A 20,340-nucleotide genomic window follows, 5' to 3' on the forward strand; every position below is an offset into this window, starting at 1 on the left:
TGACAATTTTCGTAATGAGACCATTTTCGTCATACACAATTTTCATAATACACAATAATAGATAATGATTAAATCATTTAAATTATGATAATGGTACAATACAAAAATACATAAATAAACATAAATATAAAGCTATAAAGTAGAATAATGTTTATAATAAAAGGAACTTATAACCAAAACATACCGGAGAGACAAAAAAAAGTTCAACAATTGACGACATTCCTTTGCTTTTTAACAAAAAGTGATCGCCTTCTTTTTTTCCGTTTCCATCAATTTTTCTGATTAAATATCATTAAATATTCACCTCTGAAGCTTTTGGCATTATTTTACACACTTTTTTAGTAAATTTACACACTTTTTATAGGAAGAAACACGTGAGAAAGACGCAGAAAGACGTTGAAATCATTGAAATTACCGGGAAAATGTAGAAACTCAAGACGCGACGACAAGTGAGTAAATCGCACCAGGGCTGGGAAGGTGAAACAATGAACCCCTGTTATTTCCAAGTGTTTCATAAACGTCAGTTCACAACAAAACCAGAGTTGGACTATTTTCTTTCTTTTTTATTCTTTTAACAATTAAAAAAATGAATATAAGAAAAAGAAAATTGAATAATAATGTAAATAATAATGTTCTTAATAAAAGAGAAACATTTACACAACGCTCATTAGTTTTATTTTTATTTGCAGATTTTAGGCATAGTTCATATGGTTTTCGAAAATTAATGTAGTTTCACAACCTTGCACAAAATTATACGATATACAGATATATGTATACATGTAGTACACATACATAAAGAAATAAAAAGAAACATTCCTTTGGGAACATCAGCTATGAAGTTAATATTTTACAATATTTATAATATTCATGTAAATATAAAAGTACAATTAAAGTTTTATGTAAAACTATAAGTGTTTAAAATTCTCATTGTCGAAAGAAGTATTCGTTTTTGACATTTTAGTATTGAATGAAGCATTAAAGAGGTACGTCTTTGATAAAGCACTGCGGGACATTAGTATTTATATTTTTATTAATAGCTCTGCTCACACGAAAAGAAGTGTTTAAACATATTCAAAAAACATGAAAAGCAATTACACAAAAGATTTCTTAAAATCAAGAGCAATATTTAGTGACAACATTCAAAGAATTTTACTTTTTTCTGATTTTGTTTATGAATCAGTTCTATATATAATTAATTGAAAATGAAGATATAAATTCAGTTGACATAACCTCAAAGTTTCGCCTCTCATTCACTTGTATATATATGTAACATCATATTATCGACGTAATTATGAAATATTTCATTCATTTATCGGTGAATATTTCATTTCTATAATTTATAATTGCATGTTTTACTTTAAAATTTTACACTTTTTGAATAATTTTTCCAACAGACTGAGAGGAGACTGACCTTTCTCTCCGATTTCTCTATTTGAAAAAATGTGTTCTTTTTTAAAAATTCATTGAGTGCGAGTATCGATTTGTGTATTAATAAGAATTCAAATTTTTTTTTTTAGAAGAAATTTACACTATTTTTAAAAACAAAAAAATTTGTTAATGCGCAAACGGATATGTAACGTGATTGTTTTGTTGTATTTGTGTTTCAACTTCGGAATGATTTAGTGAATTTCTATGTTTTCGAAGTTGACACCAAAATTTTAATGTTAGAAAATAAATGATTTCCATAAATGACAAAACACTGAAGCCCATAAAGAGGCCGAGTAGACCGCCAATATTAGCTGGAAATTTAATTAGTATTAATTTGAATCTTGTTTTTTTAGAATTAAAATCAGAAGAAAAAAAGGAGCAAAAAAAATAAATACTTACATAAGAATTCAGTGAATCCGAATAGTTCAGTTTTTACGAATTTTGTAAATTGAGAATCGACAAAGAACAAATGCACCACGGCCATATTATTCCTGAATAAAAGGATATTTTTAAAAAATAATAAATAAGTAGAGAAATAGAGAATTTAGAATACAAAAAATAGATAATTACACAAAGTAATTCTTGTCTTTTCTCACGTAAATATCTTCAATGTCATAGTTCGCCATCAAGGCACTTTGTGAAATCTCAGTTGTGTAGCTCACTTCGAAGCATCCTGGCCAACAATTACAACTGGGACTGTAAATAAATATTTACAGAATTTAATAAATTATTTTTTGTACAGAAATTTATCTTAGGAAAACGAAAGAAAAATTAGTCTTTCAAATAATCTCACGTTTCTGTGATGTTCAATTGACTGTTTGTATTTTCATCATCATAAAGTTTTTGCTCCATGGCTCTTCTCGCTTGAATTGCACACTGATCATCTTTCTTTCCACATATTTTAGTATTCAGTGACTCTGCAGGCGGAAAAAAAGTAAAATTATTATTTCTTTTCCCCTCGATTTTAACTAAAGTTTTGAACGTTCAAATGAACGAAAATTTTCTTCTGTTTAAATATTTTATAAAAATTTAGACATTAATTCTCTTCGAATTGTTTAATTTTCAAATTTAAATATTAATTCTCTTCGAATTGTTTAATTTTGAAATTTAGTCATTAATTCTCTTTGAATTCTTTAATTTTCAAATTTAGTTATTAATTCTCTTCGAATTCTTTAATTTAGATACTGAAAAAAGAAAATTTTCTCACTTGGCATGTAATATTGCACGCAATGACAAATCTGCTGTGTAAAATTTGCCTCACATTCAAGGAAACAATTTCTTTGCGTATAAGTTCTGTAAAAACGCAAACGTCTCTCGGACGTGAAGAAGCACTTTCTTTTTTTCTTCGGTATTTTTAATATTGTTTTACTCGCTACCGAAATATGGGGACGTATTATAATACGCGTTTCTTTGCCCGGCGAAATTGCAAATGCAAAATCGGCTATTTTCGGAGTTTCCACGGGATTATGCAGTAACATCTATAAATGAAAACAAATTAATTAAAAAATGAAAACAAAATTAATTAAATGAAATTAAAACAAAAAAATCAAATTATTTGAATTCTTTTGCATGAATTAAATTAATTAAAGTAATTTAATTAATTTAAGAAATTTAACACTGTTTATTATTTTTTCAGTTATTATTTCCACCTTAAATCCCACACTGGCTGTCGATGAACAATAATATTCATCGACATTCGCATCGAGAGCTAATGTTAATCCAAAATATTTTCCAGCACCATATGGTCTCCATGGTACAGAATCTGGTGTAATATTTGAGGAGGCATATCCAGTTTCAGGTGTCCAATCAATTATCGGAAATGGGTATGTTACATTTAAATCAGTTGATTCTTTTCTAAAAGAAATTAAATAAGAAAAATTACTCGAGATTTTTAGGGGAGAGGAAAAATTTAAACTATTAAATATTACGAGGATATTAAAATAATAATTTTATTATTGGATATTAAAATAATTATATTATTGGCTATTAAAATAATTATATCATTGGCTATTAAAATAATTATATTATTAGATATTAATCTAATAATTATATTATGTGGATATTAGAAAATTAATTATTCGTCGAGCTCACGGATTGAAGAAAATGTAATTTCGATGGACGGAATTAAAATTACAGCACATTCCTTCATCCGTCATTGTGGGATTAAATAGTTTCTCGCATTCAAATTTCATACCGTGCCATTGACAGTAGTGAAGCATTTCAGTACATGATTGTGACACCTACAGAAAAAAAGAGGAAATTGAAAAGAAAAAGTAAAATTTTTAGAAGGAAAGAAAAGTTCTAAATTTTCGGGGATACTCACGTTGATCATAAAACGTCGAACATTTACCCATTTTGCAGATTCATCATCTATATCATTGAATGTTGTGAAATTTTCATTGTTGCAAATATCATTGAGCAAAATCTGCTCAAGTTTGTCGGTTCTAAAATAGTTTTTTATTTTTCTATTAAGATTGAAGTCTAGGAAATATAATTTGACTTCTTAAATTTAATTTAAATTATTTAATAATTTTATTGAATTTTAAGTATTTTAAATTTAATTCGAATTAAATTTAAAGTAAGATATAATCTTTTTTCTATCAGGAAGCAAAATTGAAATTAAATTGAAATTGGAATTGAAAAAAATTGCAATTAAATTAAATTGAAATTAAATTAAAATTGAAACTGAATTAAATTGAAATTGCAATTAAATTAAAATTAAATTTTAATTGACACTGAATTAAATTGGAATTAAATTGAAATTAAATTAAATTGAAATAGAATTAAATTGAAATTGAAATTAAATTGAAACAGAATTAAATTGAAATTGAGTTAAATTAAAATTGAAACTGCATTAAATTGAAATTGAATTGAAAGTGAAAGTGAAGCAGAATTAAATTGAAATTAAAACTGAATTAAATTGAGATTAAATTGAAACAGAATTAAATTTAAATTAAATTTAAATCAGAGAAAAAAAATCTGCTCACATAATTGGAAGAAAGTTATACACTCACCCACTTTTAATTCGATCGGCTTCACTTTTCTTCGCATTATTCATATTGCAGAGGGTAATTGAGGGAAATGGAAATTCTTCATAAGCAACTGGCTCGGGACTGAGGGAAATAATAATTGGCGATGAAATCCATTTTTTATAGACGCCTAAAATATATAAAGACGCTGTTGCCACTGCCGCTGTGAACGAAATAACCCAAAATAATCTGTAAATGTAAAATTCGTAAATCTTTCCTTTTCCTTTCAAAAATCATTTTTCAAACCATCAATTTTCTCTTAGAATGGAAAATCGTACCTTTCAAAAAGAGACAGATTACTATCGCCAATATATCTTAAACCATGAAGAGTACTCGTTTGACAATATGTTTTAGTTAGTGACGCAATCTCCGTTTTTTTCATACATGACTGCAAATATCTTAATTTTGATCTAGAATGAAAAATTCTCGTTCATGAAAATATTTTTTTTCTAACATTCAAAAGAAATGGAAAACTTTTTGAGTTTTATTTACTTGTTCAATTTTTCATCAGTTTCTCTGTGTTTCAAGAATTTTCGCTCAAAATCTCCAGTTTTATTACTATTATTCCTTAAAGTTGAATTAGAAGCAACTTTTCGTTCGAAATTCTACAAAAAAAAAAATTTCAAAAATAAAAATGATTTATTTTGTCAACAATTTTTTTTATAATTACCTGGTAATTACGATTTCTAACTGCAAATCCTTCATGTTTCATTGGCGCTCTGTAGATATTTTGTCTCTCAAGGAAATTAGTTGTTGAATTTGGAAAATATGCGTTACTCTCTCGTAAATAATTTGGAATTTCTCTATTGTTATTATTATTATTACTCATATTATTATAATTTATGCTTTGGGATTGTAAAATCTTTTTAGCCGGATAATTAGACATCACTTGTGAAATGTGGAAAATTTCAAATTCTTTATTTTTCTCGTTAGGTTTTAAAATAGTCACTTTTCTCTGCATCCATCCCACGTGCACTAAACTTTGCAAATAATTCCACACACTTAAAATTTCAAAATTGTTCCTCTGTCCCGTAATTTCTTCATTATCCATATTCCACTAGAAACAAAAATCTCGTTCCGTTCAATATAAATTGACAAAAACGTTTCTTTTTCCTTTTTTGGTAAAGAAATAAAAAATTACAATTCCAAAAAAACTTGAGATGAATTTTATTTCACATTAAACTAAATTTCGAATTTGAATTATATTTCGAATTAAAATTTTAATTCAATTAAATTTCGAAGCAAATTGTAAATTCAGTTAAATTTCGAATTATAATTGTAAATTTAATTAAATTTCAAAAAAGATAAAAAGTATATGGGAGTAATTCTTCTCGTGACTATTAGGAAACGAATGAGATGGGATTTTTTAATGTGAAGTTCAGAATTTTTTTTTAAGCAAATATTTAAAGGGTTTGAAGGCCAAAGGGAGGGAGAGATAAATAGGTGGGAAAATATTTTTTTATAATTAAAAAATTGTTGGTCGTCGAAATTTCGAGGTCTCGGTTGATTCAAGTTTGTGTAACAAACATTTTTTCCCTGTTTTCTTTCTGTTATCCTTAATTAGACTGTGGTAACATCAACGCTTACCAGGTCAATTTAAACACACGCACACACTATTATTTTACCTTCAAACCCTTTTTTTAATAATTTACATTCTTTACCAAGATTTTTACTTTTTTTTTTTTTTGTTTTTTCACGTCTTTAATAACTAACATAATTTATTTATTTTCAAATTTAATTATCGATTCAATTAATTTGAATTTTCAATTTATTTATTTGAAAATTTAATTATCAATTCAATTATCAATTCAATTAATTACTTCTAATTTTCAATTTAATTTCAATTTATTTATTTTTCAAAAATTAGTCGTTTTGGGAATTTATTTATTAATATTTATTAAATTTTCAATTTATTTATTTGATGATTATTTTTTATTCCTTATTTTATTTACCAAATTTATTATTATAAATATTAATTATTTATAGTTGGATATATTGTTTAAAACTTTCTTTTTGGTACATTATTATTCAGGGGTGAGGAAAAAAATGATGAAATTCGTTTACTGCTTGAATTAACTTCTAAAAGTCAACGTGATTAGTATCTGTCAGGAGAAATTAAAAAATATACACATATCGTCTCTATTATTTCGCTCATTAAAGATGAGTGATAATAGGATCGTTAAGGATAAGAGTTATTAAAATAGAGTAAACTATATGTTTGTCTAAGAACTATATAGCAATTTTAATCGTTTCAAGTCTTGTACATTTTATTGATAAAAAGAGAAGAGTTATTATTGTAAACAATGGTTTTTTTTAAGTGCAATACATTTTTCAAATTAACAACAATTTTCCAAATTGAAAATTCATTGAAAATCAAACTAAACGTTATTATTGGGATTTTTTTCCTTATTTAGAGAATTTTTATTAAATAAAATTCCAAAGAGTATTTTTTTTTAAATATTTTAAAAATAAATATTCTAAATTACTCAGTGAACGATATTTACAATTATACTCTTTCATTGTAACTTACAAATGTTTATTTTAGTAATCAATAAACTATCTTGCAATTTACAAGTTGACATGAAAAAAAATATACAAATTTATACATTTTAATTTCCTTAACTTTATTCCTATATTTTCCTTAATATTTATTTTTCTATTTATTTTAAAGAAAATTGTAGAAATTAATTTTTTTCGTTAAATATATTTACAAAAAATATTTAATTTAATTTCAAATTTTTAACAAATTCTTTTCTTTTACAGAAGAAGAAATGTCGAAACAAAATTGTCGGGGAAATATTGATAAAGAAAAGGAGTTAGAAATCGATTGGGAGAAGAAGTATATTACGACGAGAGTAAGAAATGAAATGGAATCAATGTGGGAGGTAATATTATTAATTGTATTTTATTCATTCCTTAATATTTATTTATATATTTTTCTATTTATTTTAAAGAAAATCGCGCATTTTATTTTTTGACGAAATAATTATTTTACTATTTTTTACATTCATATTTTTTTTAATATTAATATTAAAAATTGATTCAATTTAAAATTTATTTCCAGATCCCACAGATCTTCCATTTTCTACAATTAACCAAGAAAGCCTTGAATATTTCTCATTTATCAATGTACGAGGTGGAAAGAATGCTTTTAATGCCAAAAGCCTCGAAACAATTAGCAAATATTATGACCTGTCTTCTTAGGTAAGGAATAATTTTAATTACATTTTTAGGTTCATAATTCTATTAAACTTTTTTTTTATTTTAGTTTATTTTTTAATTTACTTTTTATTTTAATTTAATTCTTTAAATTTATTTTGCTTCCTAATAGAGGAAGGATTATATTTTGTTTTATTTTTATTTTAATATTAAAAAAAGAAGAACTAGAAAATAAATGAAATAAATATTTAATTAGCTTATTAATGAATTAATAATTAATTAATATTATTACCATTTTAGTTCTCCCAATTTGAAATCTAAACTTCATAAGTTACCACCAATGCCCTACGAATTTTGGACGAACGTTTTGATGCACAAAGTTCGAACGTGGTTTAAAATTTATCAAAATAAGCACAAGAATATAATAAAGGTAATTTTATTATAATTTTTTTTTATTAGATAAAAATAAAGAAAATTTCTTGCAATTTTTATTTACTTCAATTAAAATTAAAAAGGAAAAAGATTGAATTTAATTAAAATTGAAAAGAGAAAAGATTGTATTTAATTAAAATTGGAAAGAAAAAAGACTGGATTTAATTAAAGAAAAAAATTGAATTTAACTAAAATTGAAAAGAAAGAAAGATTGAATTTAATTAATATTTATTTCAGGTTTTCGAATCAGTCGGAATAGAGTCACAATTTTGGAATCTTTTTCCTGATATTTCTTGCCTGGAAGGAAAAGATTTTGAAACGTTTGCTTTTAAACAAAAAGTTTGGCTACTAAAAACACTATGTGATACAATTTTGGTAAGTTTCGAACACTTTTTTTCTCTTTATTAATTTAAAATGTTAATTTGCAATTAATTTTCTTCTCTTTAATAATTCAGCATAGCAGAAAAACAATTCAAGAAGAAGTATTAAAGCACTCTTGGGAAGATAGAATCGAAACAATTTTAGGTATTGACAGACACGGTGCAAGATATATTTATTTTCCACATTTTCTAGAAAATGATCTTAGAGTCTATCGGCATTGTTTAGATAATGGAATAATGTCAACAGTGAAGGTACCTACAAATTTATTACTCACACATAAAACAATTTTTAATTTTTGTCTAAAAAAAATTACTTTTTTTTTGTCTAATAAATATAAAATTATAAGAAACAAAATTTGTCTCTCTCTCTCTCTCTCCATAGGCACCAATTATTAAAGAAGAGCCAAACTGGGACGTTAAAGACGAGGACACGGTGAAATTTTCCAATTTAAAAACTGGTCGCAGTAAAAGAAGAAAATCCCGTTGGAGAAATGGATCTTTGCCTTATAAAGGGAAAAGAAAAAAAGATCGTGAGAAAAAACGAAGAATTGAAAGATTAAATAATTTATCGTACAATTCGGATATTTTCAAGAGTTTAGTAAAAAATGAAAGTCTATCTGATCAAAGCAGTCCGGAGAAAAAGAAACAATTAAACATTGTTTCCTTTGAAAATATTCCAAATGCCTTTAAAGGATTTCAAAGTAACAGTGAGGAGGAATTAGATAATATGACCATAATTTATAACATTCTAGATCAATTGATAACGACAATTGAGGAAAATACGACAAATTCAGAAGAAAGTTTATTGGATCAAAGTTTAACAGAAAATCAACAACAAGATGAAGAAGAAGAAGAAGAAGAACAACAACCACAGCAGTCAACAACCGACAATGAAATAAATGACGGTGATGATGTAACTAATTATTTAGAGAGTAATTTTGCAGAAACAACATCTGATGTTGATGAGACGAATAATAAAATTTCTGATACGGAAGAAAAAGGGGAGGAAAAATTAAATGAAGATTTAAAGAATGACGAGGTTGGTTTAGATAAATGGTTAAATGCACTGTCGAAGAAAAAGGACAGTCACGATGATGATGATGATGATGATGAAGAGGAAATTGAGCATAATAGTAAATTAGAATTGAAAGAGAAAAATGAAAATAAAAATCAAGAACTCAAAGAACACTCCTCAAAGGACAATGATTATGATAGTAATGCAGAAAGTGATAATGAAGTTTCTTTAATTGAATTAAGAGACATTTTGCTGAATGAGGCGTCTTTTGATGAATCCTCACACGTTATGATAAACACCAGCAAGCAACATAATTTCCAAAATATAAAATTCACTGAAACTGAATCATGGAATATTGCCGCGAAAGATTTCAATGAATTAATCACCGATTTGAGTGAATCTAAATTTAAGCTCATCGCCGACAGTGTCGAAACATTGCGCAATTTGATCAGAGGCTTCTCCTGCAAAGATAATCTCACGGAGATTAATAAAAATATTGTAAGTTTGAATATTGTGGAATAAATAATATTTATAAATATTATTAAATAATTAAATAACTATTAATAACTAATCCAAAATAACTAATTCAATTTAATATTTACTTAATACAATAATATTTTGTACTTTTTTATGCAATATTTTTGTTTAATTTGAATTTTACGATATTAATAGACAATTGTTTTTGATTATGAAAATTGTTTTTAATTTGAATTTCGTATTTTATTTGCAGAGTGATTTCACACCAGTTTGTGAAGTAAATTTATTAAATAAATTAACGGAGCTACTCAAGTCCGTAGAATGTTTGGAAACGGCTTTAAAAGATTGTACAATGAAAGCGAAATCAAAATTGCAGAAGGAATGGACTAATCATAAAGATGGGTTTGTACTTCTATATTAATAATTATTGTATTCCGGTAATTTTTTGCACAACTTTTCTTATTAAATATTTTGAATTTTAAAATTAATGAAATTCTAATTTATTTAATGCTAAGGAAGATTAAAAAATAGCAAAAATGAATTGAACAAAATTGCTTTGAATTAAAAATTATAATTTAGTTTCTAAATTTAATTTAACATTCTAAAATATAAAATCAGTTACTTATAAATTACAGTAGAAAAACTAATTTTTATTACTGCAATAAAAGGAATTTATTTTATTAAAAAACACTGGATTTTACTTTTTTTTCTACTGTAAAATTAAAAAATTAATTTTCAGAAATTTAAAATCACTTTTGTTTTAATAAGTTCAGATCTTTACCAATTCAGATTTATTATTTACTTATTCAGAGAATAAGAGAATAATTTAATTCTTTCAAGGAATTTAATTAAAATTGTATTGAAAATACATAATTGAATTATTCTAAAGAATTTTACCAAAATTTTGGAAAATAATTCAATTCTATTAAGAAATTTTATAACTTATAAAAATAATTCAATTTTTGTGACGAATTTTATTTAAAAATTTTGAAAATAATTGAATTGTTTCGAAGAATTTCGAAGATTTTTTGAAAATAATTAAATTCATTCAAGAGATTATTAATTAAAAATACACTGAAAACAATTAAAATTTTTTCAAGAAATTTAATTGAAATTCTATTGATAATAATAAAAATCTAATAAAACAGATTTTATTCAAATTTTTTAGAATAATTAAATTCCTCCTAAATAATTTGATAAATTATGAAAATAATTTAATTCTTGCGACGAAGTTTATTAACATTTTTAAAAATAAATTAATTTTTTCGAAGATAATTAAAATTCTTTGAGGAATTTTATTAAAGCATTTAAAAATAATTGAATTCCATCAAAAAAAAAAATTTGGTAAAATTGTATTGAAAATAATTGAATTCTTATAAAGAATTGTATCAAAATTTTTGAAAATAATTGAATTTTTTCGACGAATTTTATAAAATTATTTAAAATAATGGAATTCTTTGAGGATTTTCTTTTTAATTGTATTAAAAATAATTAAATTTCTGCGAAGAATTCTATTAGGTATTTGTGAAAATAATTGAATTCTTGCGAGGAATTTTATTAAAATTTTCAAAAATAATTGAATTGCTTCGAAGAATTTCATTAATAATTTCGAAAATAATAAATAGTAATAATTAATTGGTTAATAAGCGAATCCTTTTAAATTTTGAATTTATAATCATTTAGTTAAATATTAAATGTAAAAGGAAAATTCCTGTTTTTTACCTTCTTAAGAAAAGCAAAATTTAACTAAAAATTAAATATTAATTGAACTTGAAAAATTATTTTCTATTTTGTAGAAATGCAGAAGATAAGGAATCGTCCAGTGAAGATGGTCAATCATCAAATTGGTGGGTGATTGGATCACAAAATTGCATGTTATCGCCATGTGGTTCGCTGACAGAACATTCCGATTGCGAATTCGGCAAACGTGCTGATAATCAGAAGTGTAAATTCAATGACGATGAGGAAAATAAGGGAAAAGAAAATGAGGAAAGCGACGAAGATGATAATGAAGAAGAAGGTTTGTTTACTATACTATTTATTGTATACAATAAAAAAAAGTTTTTTATTTTCTCTATCATTTTTTTATACAGTAAAAAATAACGAAATTATTTTTTTTTACATTTAGAAACAAAAAGACGACCAACGAGAGTATTACGAGCTCGTGGCATTCCGTCGTACACGGAACAATTTCTTTCGGACAACAGCGAAACCGAGGAATTGGAAAGATGGACAGAATTCGAGGCAACTTACACTTCACCCAATGCTCCAATTAATTCTTCGACGCTTCTTCCTTACTCGCAAGTTGACAAACCCGATAAGCGAACCGATCCGGAGGATTCTGATCAAGAGTGGATTTTACCAAGTTCGCGGAAGAAGCGAAGGAAACGTCAGTGTAAATATCTTTTTAATTTTTATCCCATTTTTTTATTTTTTGTTTTTCCTTTTTCTTTATTTTTTACTTTTTTTTAACTATTATTTTTTAAACTTTGTATCATTTTTTAAATTACCGAAATTAAAACAAATTGTAATTTTTCAGCTGCAAGTCGAAGACTAAAGTCATTTCAAAATAAACTGCAAAACATACAATCGACTTCGATGTCGCCGACAAATGCCACTTCATCGGAAATGACGGACGAAAAGCCAAATATCCCGCTAATGAACGAATCAAACGAGAACGTGGAAAAAGCAAAAGAATCAACGGAATTACCCGAAAGTTCGTCGAATTCTGCGAAAGATCCAAAAATCCCGATGAAGGAAAGTCTAATAAAAGTTGTGCCTCCCTCGAGAATGAAAATTGAGTGTGCCGACAGTGTTCATTCCGAATTAGACATTAAAGACGAAGGACCAATAATCGACAATCCGACGAATTACAACAACATGAATACGCAACAAACCCCAGGCTATGTGATCGTAAAAACCGAACCGCCATCACCTGGATATCATTACCCGACGCAACAAAATCCTCCAATGCCCGGAGTTGTTCAACAACAGTACATGCAGCAAAACCCATACGTTCCAAATCATCTGCCCCAAACATCCAATGTTCATTCATCGCATCCTTATTACGTTCAAAATCCTCCGAATTACGTTCTTCACAATCAACATCCTTACGGTCAACCTATGCCACCCAGACATCCGATGGGTTTGCAACAACAACAAATGCAACATCAGCAACAGCAGCAGCAGCATCTTCAGCAACAAATGCTCCTTCAGCAGCAACAACAACGACCGCAAGTCATCAGCGGTCATCAAGTAATCACTCATCCGAACTACGTTCAATATAATTACATGAACAATCAACCGAATATGATGAATCACCCACGAGCTCGCTTACCGAATCTAAACAATCAAAGACCCTACCTGAATCGCGCTCAACTGATGAATCAATCAGTTCGCATGGGTCTGCAAAATCGGATGAACATTCCCCGACAGAACTACAATCACCCGAACGGTGCCGTAATCCGCAGTATGCCACTGGCCGGCAATGGAATGAGAAATCCCGTCCCAAGAGCAAGACATCCTGGACCACGAATGACTGCAAGAGTCGCTGCACCTCCTCAACGTCTCCGACTACCGAAACCAAATCCCCCAGCTGCTGCCGCCGCCGCTGCAAAAAAAAATAATACAACCTCTCTGATCGTCCTTAGTGACAGTGACGATGAAATCGAAATGATTTACACCGAGAAGAAACGTGATTCTACAACACCAAGTGTTTCACCAAGAAAAACAGTTCAAACAAGTCCAAGACGAAAGCCAATTGTCACCTCCGAAGTTACGGTTGCAAAATCAAAAAGTACATTACCACCGCAAATAATGCAACGTATGAGTCAAGGTGGTATTTCAATAACGCCTGTGAAAGCAAATCCACCACCGGTCACTAATCCAAATACACAATTAGTTGTTGTTGTCAATGAAACTGGAAGTCATTACGCTCTCGCATTACCGAACGGAAGTAAATTGATATTAACACCAGAGCAAGTGGCGCAAATACGAGCATCCAATGGCGGTAAATTGATATTGTAAATTATTGTAAAAAAACTTTTCTCCCGCAGCTATAATATCTTTTTATAGAAAGGAAAAAAAGAGGTGTGCAATTTTTATATATTTATTTTTTCATCATTCAGTTTTTAGTGATATTTATATATATTACATAGAACTAAACAAAAAGCGTTAGAGAGTATTATTATATATCTAAAAAAAAAACGATTATATAATCTTTTTTTTTGTAAATACATATTACATATATTATAGAGATAAGATTTAATATTATAACTATCCGTTTTTAAATATCCGAAAGTTTTTATTTTTATTAGACGTATGTGAAAGCATAATTTTTGTTTAGACAAAATGTAAATTGTTTTTTTCCCTGTATTTGAAAGGTTCAAATGAAGGAAATTTTTTTTCTGTATAAATATTTTTGGAAAAGTACCAGGGATCATGGTTAGTTTAATTTTTATTTCTTCTTTCCCTTTTTAATAATAAAATTTAATTAATAAAATTCAATAAAATGCCTTAAATCGTGGATAGCGGAAAATATTTTAATCTGCTTTGAATATTTTTATTGTTTCTAAAAATTGAGAGGATTTTGAAATCCATGAACAGTTTTGTAGAAAATGTTTTCATGTAGAAAAATTGTCGAGGGAAAAATTTGATTTTTACTCTTTTTGAAGAATTTTTTCTTGATTAAAAATTACTTTTAGACTGAAAATAATGAAAAATAGTATTATTTAATTTTTTTAATCGAAAAACCATTTATTTATTTTCTCTAAATTATTTCAGATCATAATTTTTTAATAATAAAGAGAAAAAATATTTTTTAAATTTAATCATTATTTTTTAAGCATTTTTTCTTGGATAAAAATTGTTTTTCGACTAAATTAATAGGTATAAGAAAAAATACTAATATTTAATTTTTTTATTTAAAAATTTACTTATTTTTCCAAAATAGTTTTAAAGTATAATTTTTTAATGTCAAAAATAAAAAAAAATTTAAATTATTTTAGACTAAAAATGGTATAAAATACTAATATTTAGTTTTTTAACAGAAAATTCATTTGTTTATTTTTCTAACTAATTTCAGATCATCATTTTTTAATATTTTTTTATTTTTATAATATTAAGATTATTTTTTAATATTTAAAAAAATTATGATTTGAAATTAGTTAGAAAAATAAAATGAAGATTCAAATAAAAACATTGAATTACAATATTTTTTTAGCATTTTTAACCTGAAATCTATTTTTATAAGATAAAATACTTTTGAAAATATAGTAAAAAATCATATTTCCCATTCGACAATTTTTTTGTTGAACACTAGAAAATATTTTCTACAAAATTACTTATGGATTTCAAAATTTATCAATTTTTAGAAAAAATAGTAAAAAAAAACAATTTTTTCATAGCAAATTTAATTATTTTCAAAGTTAATTTTTTTGAAATTAAATAAAAAATTTATTTAATTTGAAATTTAAATCTAAATTTAATTTAAATTTTGTAAAAATTATGAAAATTTTCTTTGAATGTAAATAATACAATAATTAGTTATTAAAAATTGTTATTTTCAGAGTAAATCTTTAATTAATTTTGACAGATTTAATTTATTATTTAAATTCAATAATTAATTGTAATTAATTACCATAAAATAATTGTTTCTTAATATTTAAAAGATTTTCTCTTTTAAATTTTCATAATGTAATTAAAATTAAACTTTAAACAGACTTAATTAATTAATATTATTGATTTAATTGGTAATTGATTAATAGATTTTAAAATATATCATTTTTGAGAAAAAACATAATATAATATTAACCATTTTTAAAAACAAATTTCACTATTTACGAAGTTAATTTTTGTAAATATTTAATTTAATTTAAAAATTAAATTAACGAATTAATTTAATTAAATAATAGAAAAATTTCATTAAAAGAATTTTAATTTTATAAAAATTTGCTTTGAATATAAATGTGATCCCTATTGAATGAAATAGTGATCCCTATTTTTTAATAAAAATTAAAGTAAATTAAACATCTGGTTGACTTAAAAATTTTACTTAAATTTACAAAATATTTTTTTCTTATATAAAAATGCAAATTAACAGAAACAGAAAAACAATTCCCATTCATTTGAACTTTCGAAACTTCAGGAACATTGTGAATTTTAAAAAGAGCAAATTTATTTTCACTTCAAATATATTTCCTTTTTATATATATAAACGACTGAAATTATTATCAAATATCTGTATTGATTTTTATTATAAAAAATAAAGTTTTCCAAAAAAAAAACTGATACAAAGTATCAGATGCAGAAATCTGTAATAAAAATATTACTTTATAATAAACAGAAACTTATGTTTTTTTTTAATTTTTATTTTTAATATTTTACATATTTTATATTATTTAAAAAAAGCATTTTCCATTAATAATTAGTTTTAAAACTATCGATCTAGATTGGGGGATACAAGATGATAGAAATGCATCCATTTTAATATTAAAAACTGGGAACTTTTATGATCTCTTTCTTTTTTTTAACCGTGTCGCTATAAAGTGTATTTTAAATTGTATAAAAACTGGTATTTTTTCTTTTTTTTTCTCATAATAAACACAATGCATTGCAAAACATAAATTTTTCAAAACGTTTCGATTCGTTAATCGACTGACGTGATTTGCAATTTGTTGTTTTCTTCTGAACTGTAATTCTTAAATTTTGGTGCTAGCACATCAATTGTTTATCAGTTCAGGCAATGATTCATCGTCACTATCGCCCTCATCGTCAACATCACCGAGATCTAAAGAATCAAAATTTGGTTTACTATCGCCTGCTCCACTTAAACCACCCATTTGACGCATCATCTGGAAAATAAAATTGCAGAGAATGAAATTAGCGAATTTATTTCTAAAATTTTAATCTGTTAAATTTAATTTAATTGTTAAAAATTAATTTATTTTGGCAAATTTAATTAGTTAAAAAGCAATTTTTTTTCCCTACCTCTTCCAAATCTTGTCTTCCTGCACCACCTCCGGTTTCCTCGTCTTCGGAATCGTCCTCATCCTTCCACTTATTGAAATCACTTTTTAACCAATGGAATTTATTGTTTTCTTTGGTGAGACGTGGCCAGTAGGGTCCCTCTTCTTTTTTTGCAAGTACAAATTCAAAGATTCTGCCTTGTGGTTTTTCGATTGTTTTTGTTGGGTCGATTTCTTTATAAAAATTAATAGTAACTTCATGCACTTTTTTGTCTGTTCCACCAACACCTTTAAAAAAGAGTTTTTCTGGTTCCACTTTGACTGTTGGATTTGCACAATCTTCGAGACAAATCGTCACATAAAGGACACTATTCCTTTGCGCCCACAAGACAGGTGGTGGCGTTACTCTAAAAATAAACAAAATTTCCGTTTGTTAATTTATATCATTTACAAAGCTCGAACTAGGTCCGTAAATCCCGTAAAAGTCCATCAATTTGCTTCAAGTCCGTAAAAGTCCGTTTTTTTTAAAAAAAAAAAAAAGGTCCGTAAAGTCCTTAATTTGATTAAAAAAAAGACGAAAAGTGCGTAAATTGTATGATATAATTTAGAGAATTTTAGAGAAATTACAAATTATTGCAAAAATTCAGTTATTTTCAAAAGTAATAAATTTCTTTTGCAGAAATTCAATTATGTTCAAAAATACTTTTAACTTCTCGTCAAAATTTCAATTATATTTAGAAATAATTAAATTCTTCTCCGAAATTCAATTATTTTCAAAAATTTTAATAAAAATTCTTGTCAAAATTTCAATTATTTTCAAAAATTTCCCTCAATCAATGATTTTCAATATTTACTATTATAATAAAATTGTCCAAAAGAATTCAATTATTGAAAAAAAATTTAATTAAAATTCTACGCAAACCTTTAATTAATTTCCTAAAATAATAAAAATTTCACAGGAATTCTCTTCGCAATCATTCAATTATTTTCATAAATAATAAAATTTTTACAGGATAATTGAATTATGAGAATTCAATTTTATAAATATGCAATTTTATTCAATAAATTATTTTTTTGTATTTAAATAATTGAATTCTAGTAGAATTTTCTTATAAAAATTTATTTAAAAATGGATTTCAGTTAAAATTTTAGATTATAATTGAATACATATTTTATTAAATTTTTTTTTGAAAATAATTGAATTTCTAAAAAGCATATTATTATTCATGAAAATAATTGAATTCTTGTGAACGATTTTATTAGAATTTTTTCAAATAATTGAATTTCCATGAACAAAAAGTTTTGAACGTTCAAATGAACGAAATATTTTTAATTAAAAATATTTTCATAGATTACTAAATACAATAAAAATTATAATACTCAAGTTTTACAATTAGAAACTTTATAATTAACTTGTTTGATAGTGACCCAAAAATTATAGTAATAAAAATTTAATTTGAAGGCGAAATAAATAAATTTCGTTTATTTGAACGTTCAAAACTTTAGGATAATGAATTTCTAAGAAGAAGTGTATTACTTTTAAAATTAATTGAATTTTTGAAAATAATTGAATTAAAATTTAAAAGAATAATTGAATTATTTACAAAAAAATTAATTAAAATTGTATTTAAAATAATTGATTTCTTACGATCAATTTTATTAAAATATTTAAAAATAATTGAAATTCTGCCATGAATTTTATTATTTATGAAAATAATTGAATAGTTGCTAAGAATTATATTAAAATTTTCAAAAATAATTGAATTCCTGAGAAGAATTTTATTATTTATGAAAATAATTGAATTATTGCGAAAAATGTTATTAAAATGTTTAAAAAGAATTGAATTTCTGTGAAAAAATTTGATATTTTTGAAAATAATTGAATTCTTTATAAGAAGATTTTTAGAAATAATATAATTTTGAAAAAATTTTCTCGAATTTGTTTAATATTATTTGAAGGTTTTATTTTCTAATACATATTTAATTGGAGAATTTACGAATAATTGAAATTTCGTAAAATTGAATATTGTAAATAAATGGATTTGAAAATTGTCAATGAACTTTTTTGAAAATTATGAAAAATAATCGATTTAAAGAAGAATTTTAGTTAAAAATTCTTGAATATAATAATTGAATTGATAATTATTTTATCACTCGGTCGTCTTTAATTATAAAACATGAAGATACCGATCTCTCCGAGTCGAAGACTCGGAGATATCGATATCTTCATGTTTTATAGTTATCATGAATGAAAAATTTAATTTATAGTTTTAAATAAAGAAATAATTTATTCTAATCCTATTTCTTATTCATAATCACAAATTTCAAACATCAGTCAATAAATTTTTTTCATTTAATTGTTATTAATTTTTTTTAATTGCTATTCTCTTTTTTATTTACACAAGGTGAGAATATGAGGACAATTCCTACATATTTTAATCTAATTATCCAATAGCCTTAATAATGTGCGTTACTGCGTTTAGACATTTAACCTCTGAATTATGCTAATAGTAAAATTCAAATTTCGCAATATAAAATTCATAAAATTAGAAACAAGTAGTAAATTTTCAACTTGAATTTAACATTCTAAAAAATGCTGAAAAGCAAAAAAAAATTTATGGGCATTTTTATTTACAGTTGTGTAAAAAAAACAATTTGAATAATGGTCAACTTTTAATGAATAAAGTGAATAAGGTGAATAAAGTTAAGAGTCACGCATTTGTTAGCAAGGCAATAAACTAAAATTGATTAAAGAAATTGGAAACAATTTAACAGAAATACATCAAAATTGACAATTAGAAATTTAACAAAATTAAAATCGTTATTACCATGCACGATTCTGAAAATTCAGAGCAACGTGCATTAACACAATAAAAAAAAGTAAAGTTGAATTATTATAAAACAAACTAAAATATAAATTCAGTTAATTTCATTTCAATTTTTATTATTAATTTATCATTTTTATTAATTCTTTCTCGCTTTTTTTAGAAAATTCGAGAATCAATAAAAATCAAGCAGCAACATGGCGCTAGTTGAACCTTAGCGGCTCATCGTGCAAATAATTCTGATAATTAAAGTGAATTTTAGATTAATTATCATGGGAAATTTTGTTCTCATATAATGCGTACAATTATCGGGAAAAATTATTGACAAATTTAATTATACTTACTGTCCTTCCTGAGTCATTTTAGTAATATTTGATTTACAGAATACAAACACAACGCTTTCATAAACCGCAAAGCACGTCTAAACAAGGGACTGAAGAGAGCTGAAAGAGAAATCAATGCTCACAACCTTATAAACAAGTGATCGTCAACTGTTACCAAAATAAAAATTTAAAGGTGCTTTCATAGCTTTACAATATTTGTTTTTTAACAAAATAATTTAGAAAACATTTACTTTTAGCTCTTTTAGTAATTAAAAATTATCCTTTCTTTCTTTCTGCAAGAATAAAT

General features: G+C 25.2%; 3 protein-coding genes across 5 annotated transcripts; 1 reads left to right on the forward strand and 2 right to left on the reverse strand.

The window, feature by feature from the left end:
* The first annotated feature begins 783 nt into the window (after positions 1 to 783).
* LOC122504334 (probable serine/threonine-protein kinase DDB_G0282963) lies at positions 784 to 14,331 on the forward strand. 3 transcript variants are annotated; one of them, XM_043615398.1, is made up of 12 exons: positions 784 to 983; positions 3,065 to 3,251; positions 7,221 to 7,342; positions 7,522 to 7,661; positions 7,917 to 8,046; positions 8,286 to 8,423; positions 8,504 to 8,680; positions 8,811 to 9,941; positions 10,174 to 10,322; positions 11,717 to 11,940; positions 12,049 to 12,315; positions 12,460 to 14,331. In XM_043615398.1, the coding sequence occupies exons 2-12, from the start codon at positions 3,248 to 3,250 to the stop codon at positions 13,944 to 13,946; spliced, it is 3,969 nt and encodes a 1,322-aa protein (XP_043471333.1). In that variant the 5' UTR covers positions 784 to 983; positions 3,065 to 3,247; the 3' UTR covers positions 13,947 to 14,331. The 3 variants fall into 3 exon arrangements, with proteins under 3 accessions (XP_043471333.1, XP_043471332.1, XP_043471335.1); XM_043615397.1 differs by having other exon boundaries at positions 3,164 to 3,251; XM_043615400.1 differs by having other exon boundaries at positions 3,164 to 3,251; positions 12,049 to 12,309.
* LOC122504352 (pickpocket protein 28-like) lies at positions 995 to 3,124 on the reverse strand. Its single transcript, XM_043615423.1, has 6 exons — positions 3,092 to 3,124; positions 2,636 to 2,906; positions 2,222 to 2,396; positions 1,999 to 2,124; positions 1,828 to 1,919; positions 995 to 1,739 (listed from the first exon to the last, which is right to left on the reverse strand). The coding sequence occupies exons 1-6, from the start codon at positions 3,122 to 3,124 to the stop codon at positions 1,555 to 1,557; spliced, it is 882 nt and encodes a 293-aa protein (XP_043471358.1). The 3' UTR covers positions 995 to 1,554.
* A 1,936-nt stretch (positions 14,332 to 16,267) lies between the features above and the next one.
* On the reverse strand, positions 16,268 to 20,196 carry LOC122504329 (prostaglandin E synthase 3). Its single transcript, XM_043615390.1, has 3 exons — positions 20,055 to 20,196; positions 16,908 to 17,292; positions 16,268 to 16,771 (listed from the first exon to the last, which is right to left on the reverse strand). The coding sequence occupies exons 1-3, from the start codon at positions 20,069 to 20,071 to the stop codon at positions 16,640 to 16,642; spliced, it is 534 nt and encodes a 177-aa protein (XP_043471325.1). The 5' UTR covers positions 20,072 to 20,196; the 3' UTR covers positions 16,268 to 16,639.
* Between the last annotated feature and the right edge of the window lie 144 nt (positions 20,197 to 20,340).

This window comes from Leptopilina heterotoma, unplaced genomic scaffold, assembly GCF_015476425.1.
Source record: "Leptopilina heterotoma isolate Lh14 unplaced genomic scaffold, ASM1547642v1 Lhet_292, whole genome shotgun sequence".
NCBI classification, from domain to species: Eukaryota; Metazoa; Arthropoda; class Insecta; order Hymenoptera; family Figitidae; genus Leptopilina; species Leptopilina heterotoma.

Excerpts from the sequence above, each read along its gene's own strand:
- LOC122504352 (XM_043615423.1), bottom strand. The coding sequence starts at position 3,124 with ATGTCGATGAATATTATTGTTCATCGACAGCCA. Across the intron at positions 2,907-3,091 it reads TTATTGTTCATCGACAGCCA|ATGTTACTGCATAATCCCGT; the intron begins GTGTGGGATTTA and ends TTTCATTTATAG. Across the intron at positions 1,920-1,998 it reads AAAGACAAGAATTACTTTGT|GAATAATATGGCCGTGGTGC; the intron begins GTAATTATCTAT and ends CCTTTTATTCAG.
- LOC122504334 (XM_043615398.1), top strand. Across the intron at positions 8,047-8,285 it reads AGCACAAGAATATAATAAAG|GTTTTCGAATCAGTCGGAAT; the intron begins GTAATTTTATTA and ends TATTTATTTCAG. Across the intron at positions 10,323-11,716 it reads TGGACTAATCATAAAGATGG|AAATGCAGAAGATAAGGAAT; the intron begins GTTTGTACTTCT and ends TCTATTTTGTAG.
- LOC122504329 (XM_043615390.1), bottom strand. Across the intron at positions 16,772-16,907 it reads GAAGACAAGATTTGGAAGAG|ATGATGCGTCAAATGGGTGG; the intron begins GTAGGGAAAAAA and ends TTTATTTTCCAG.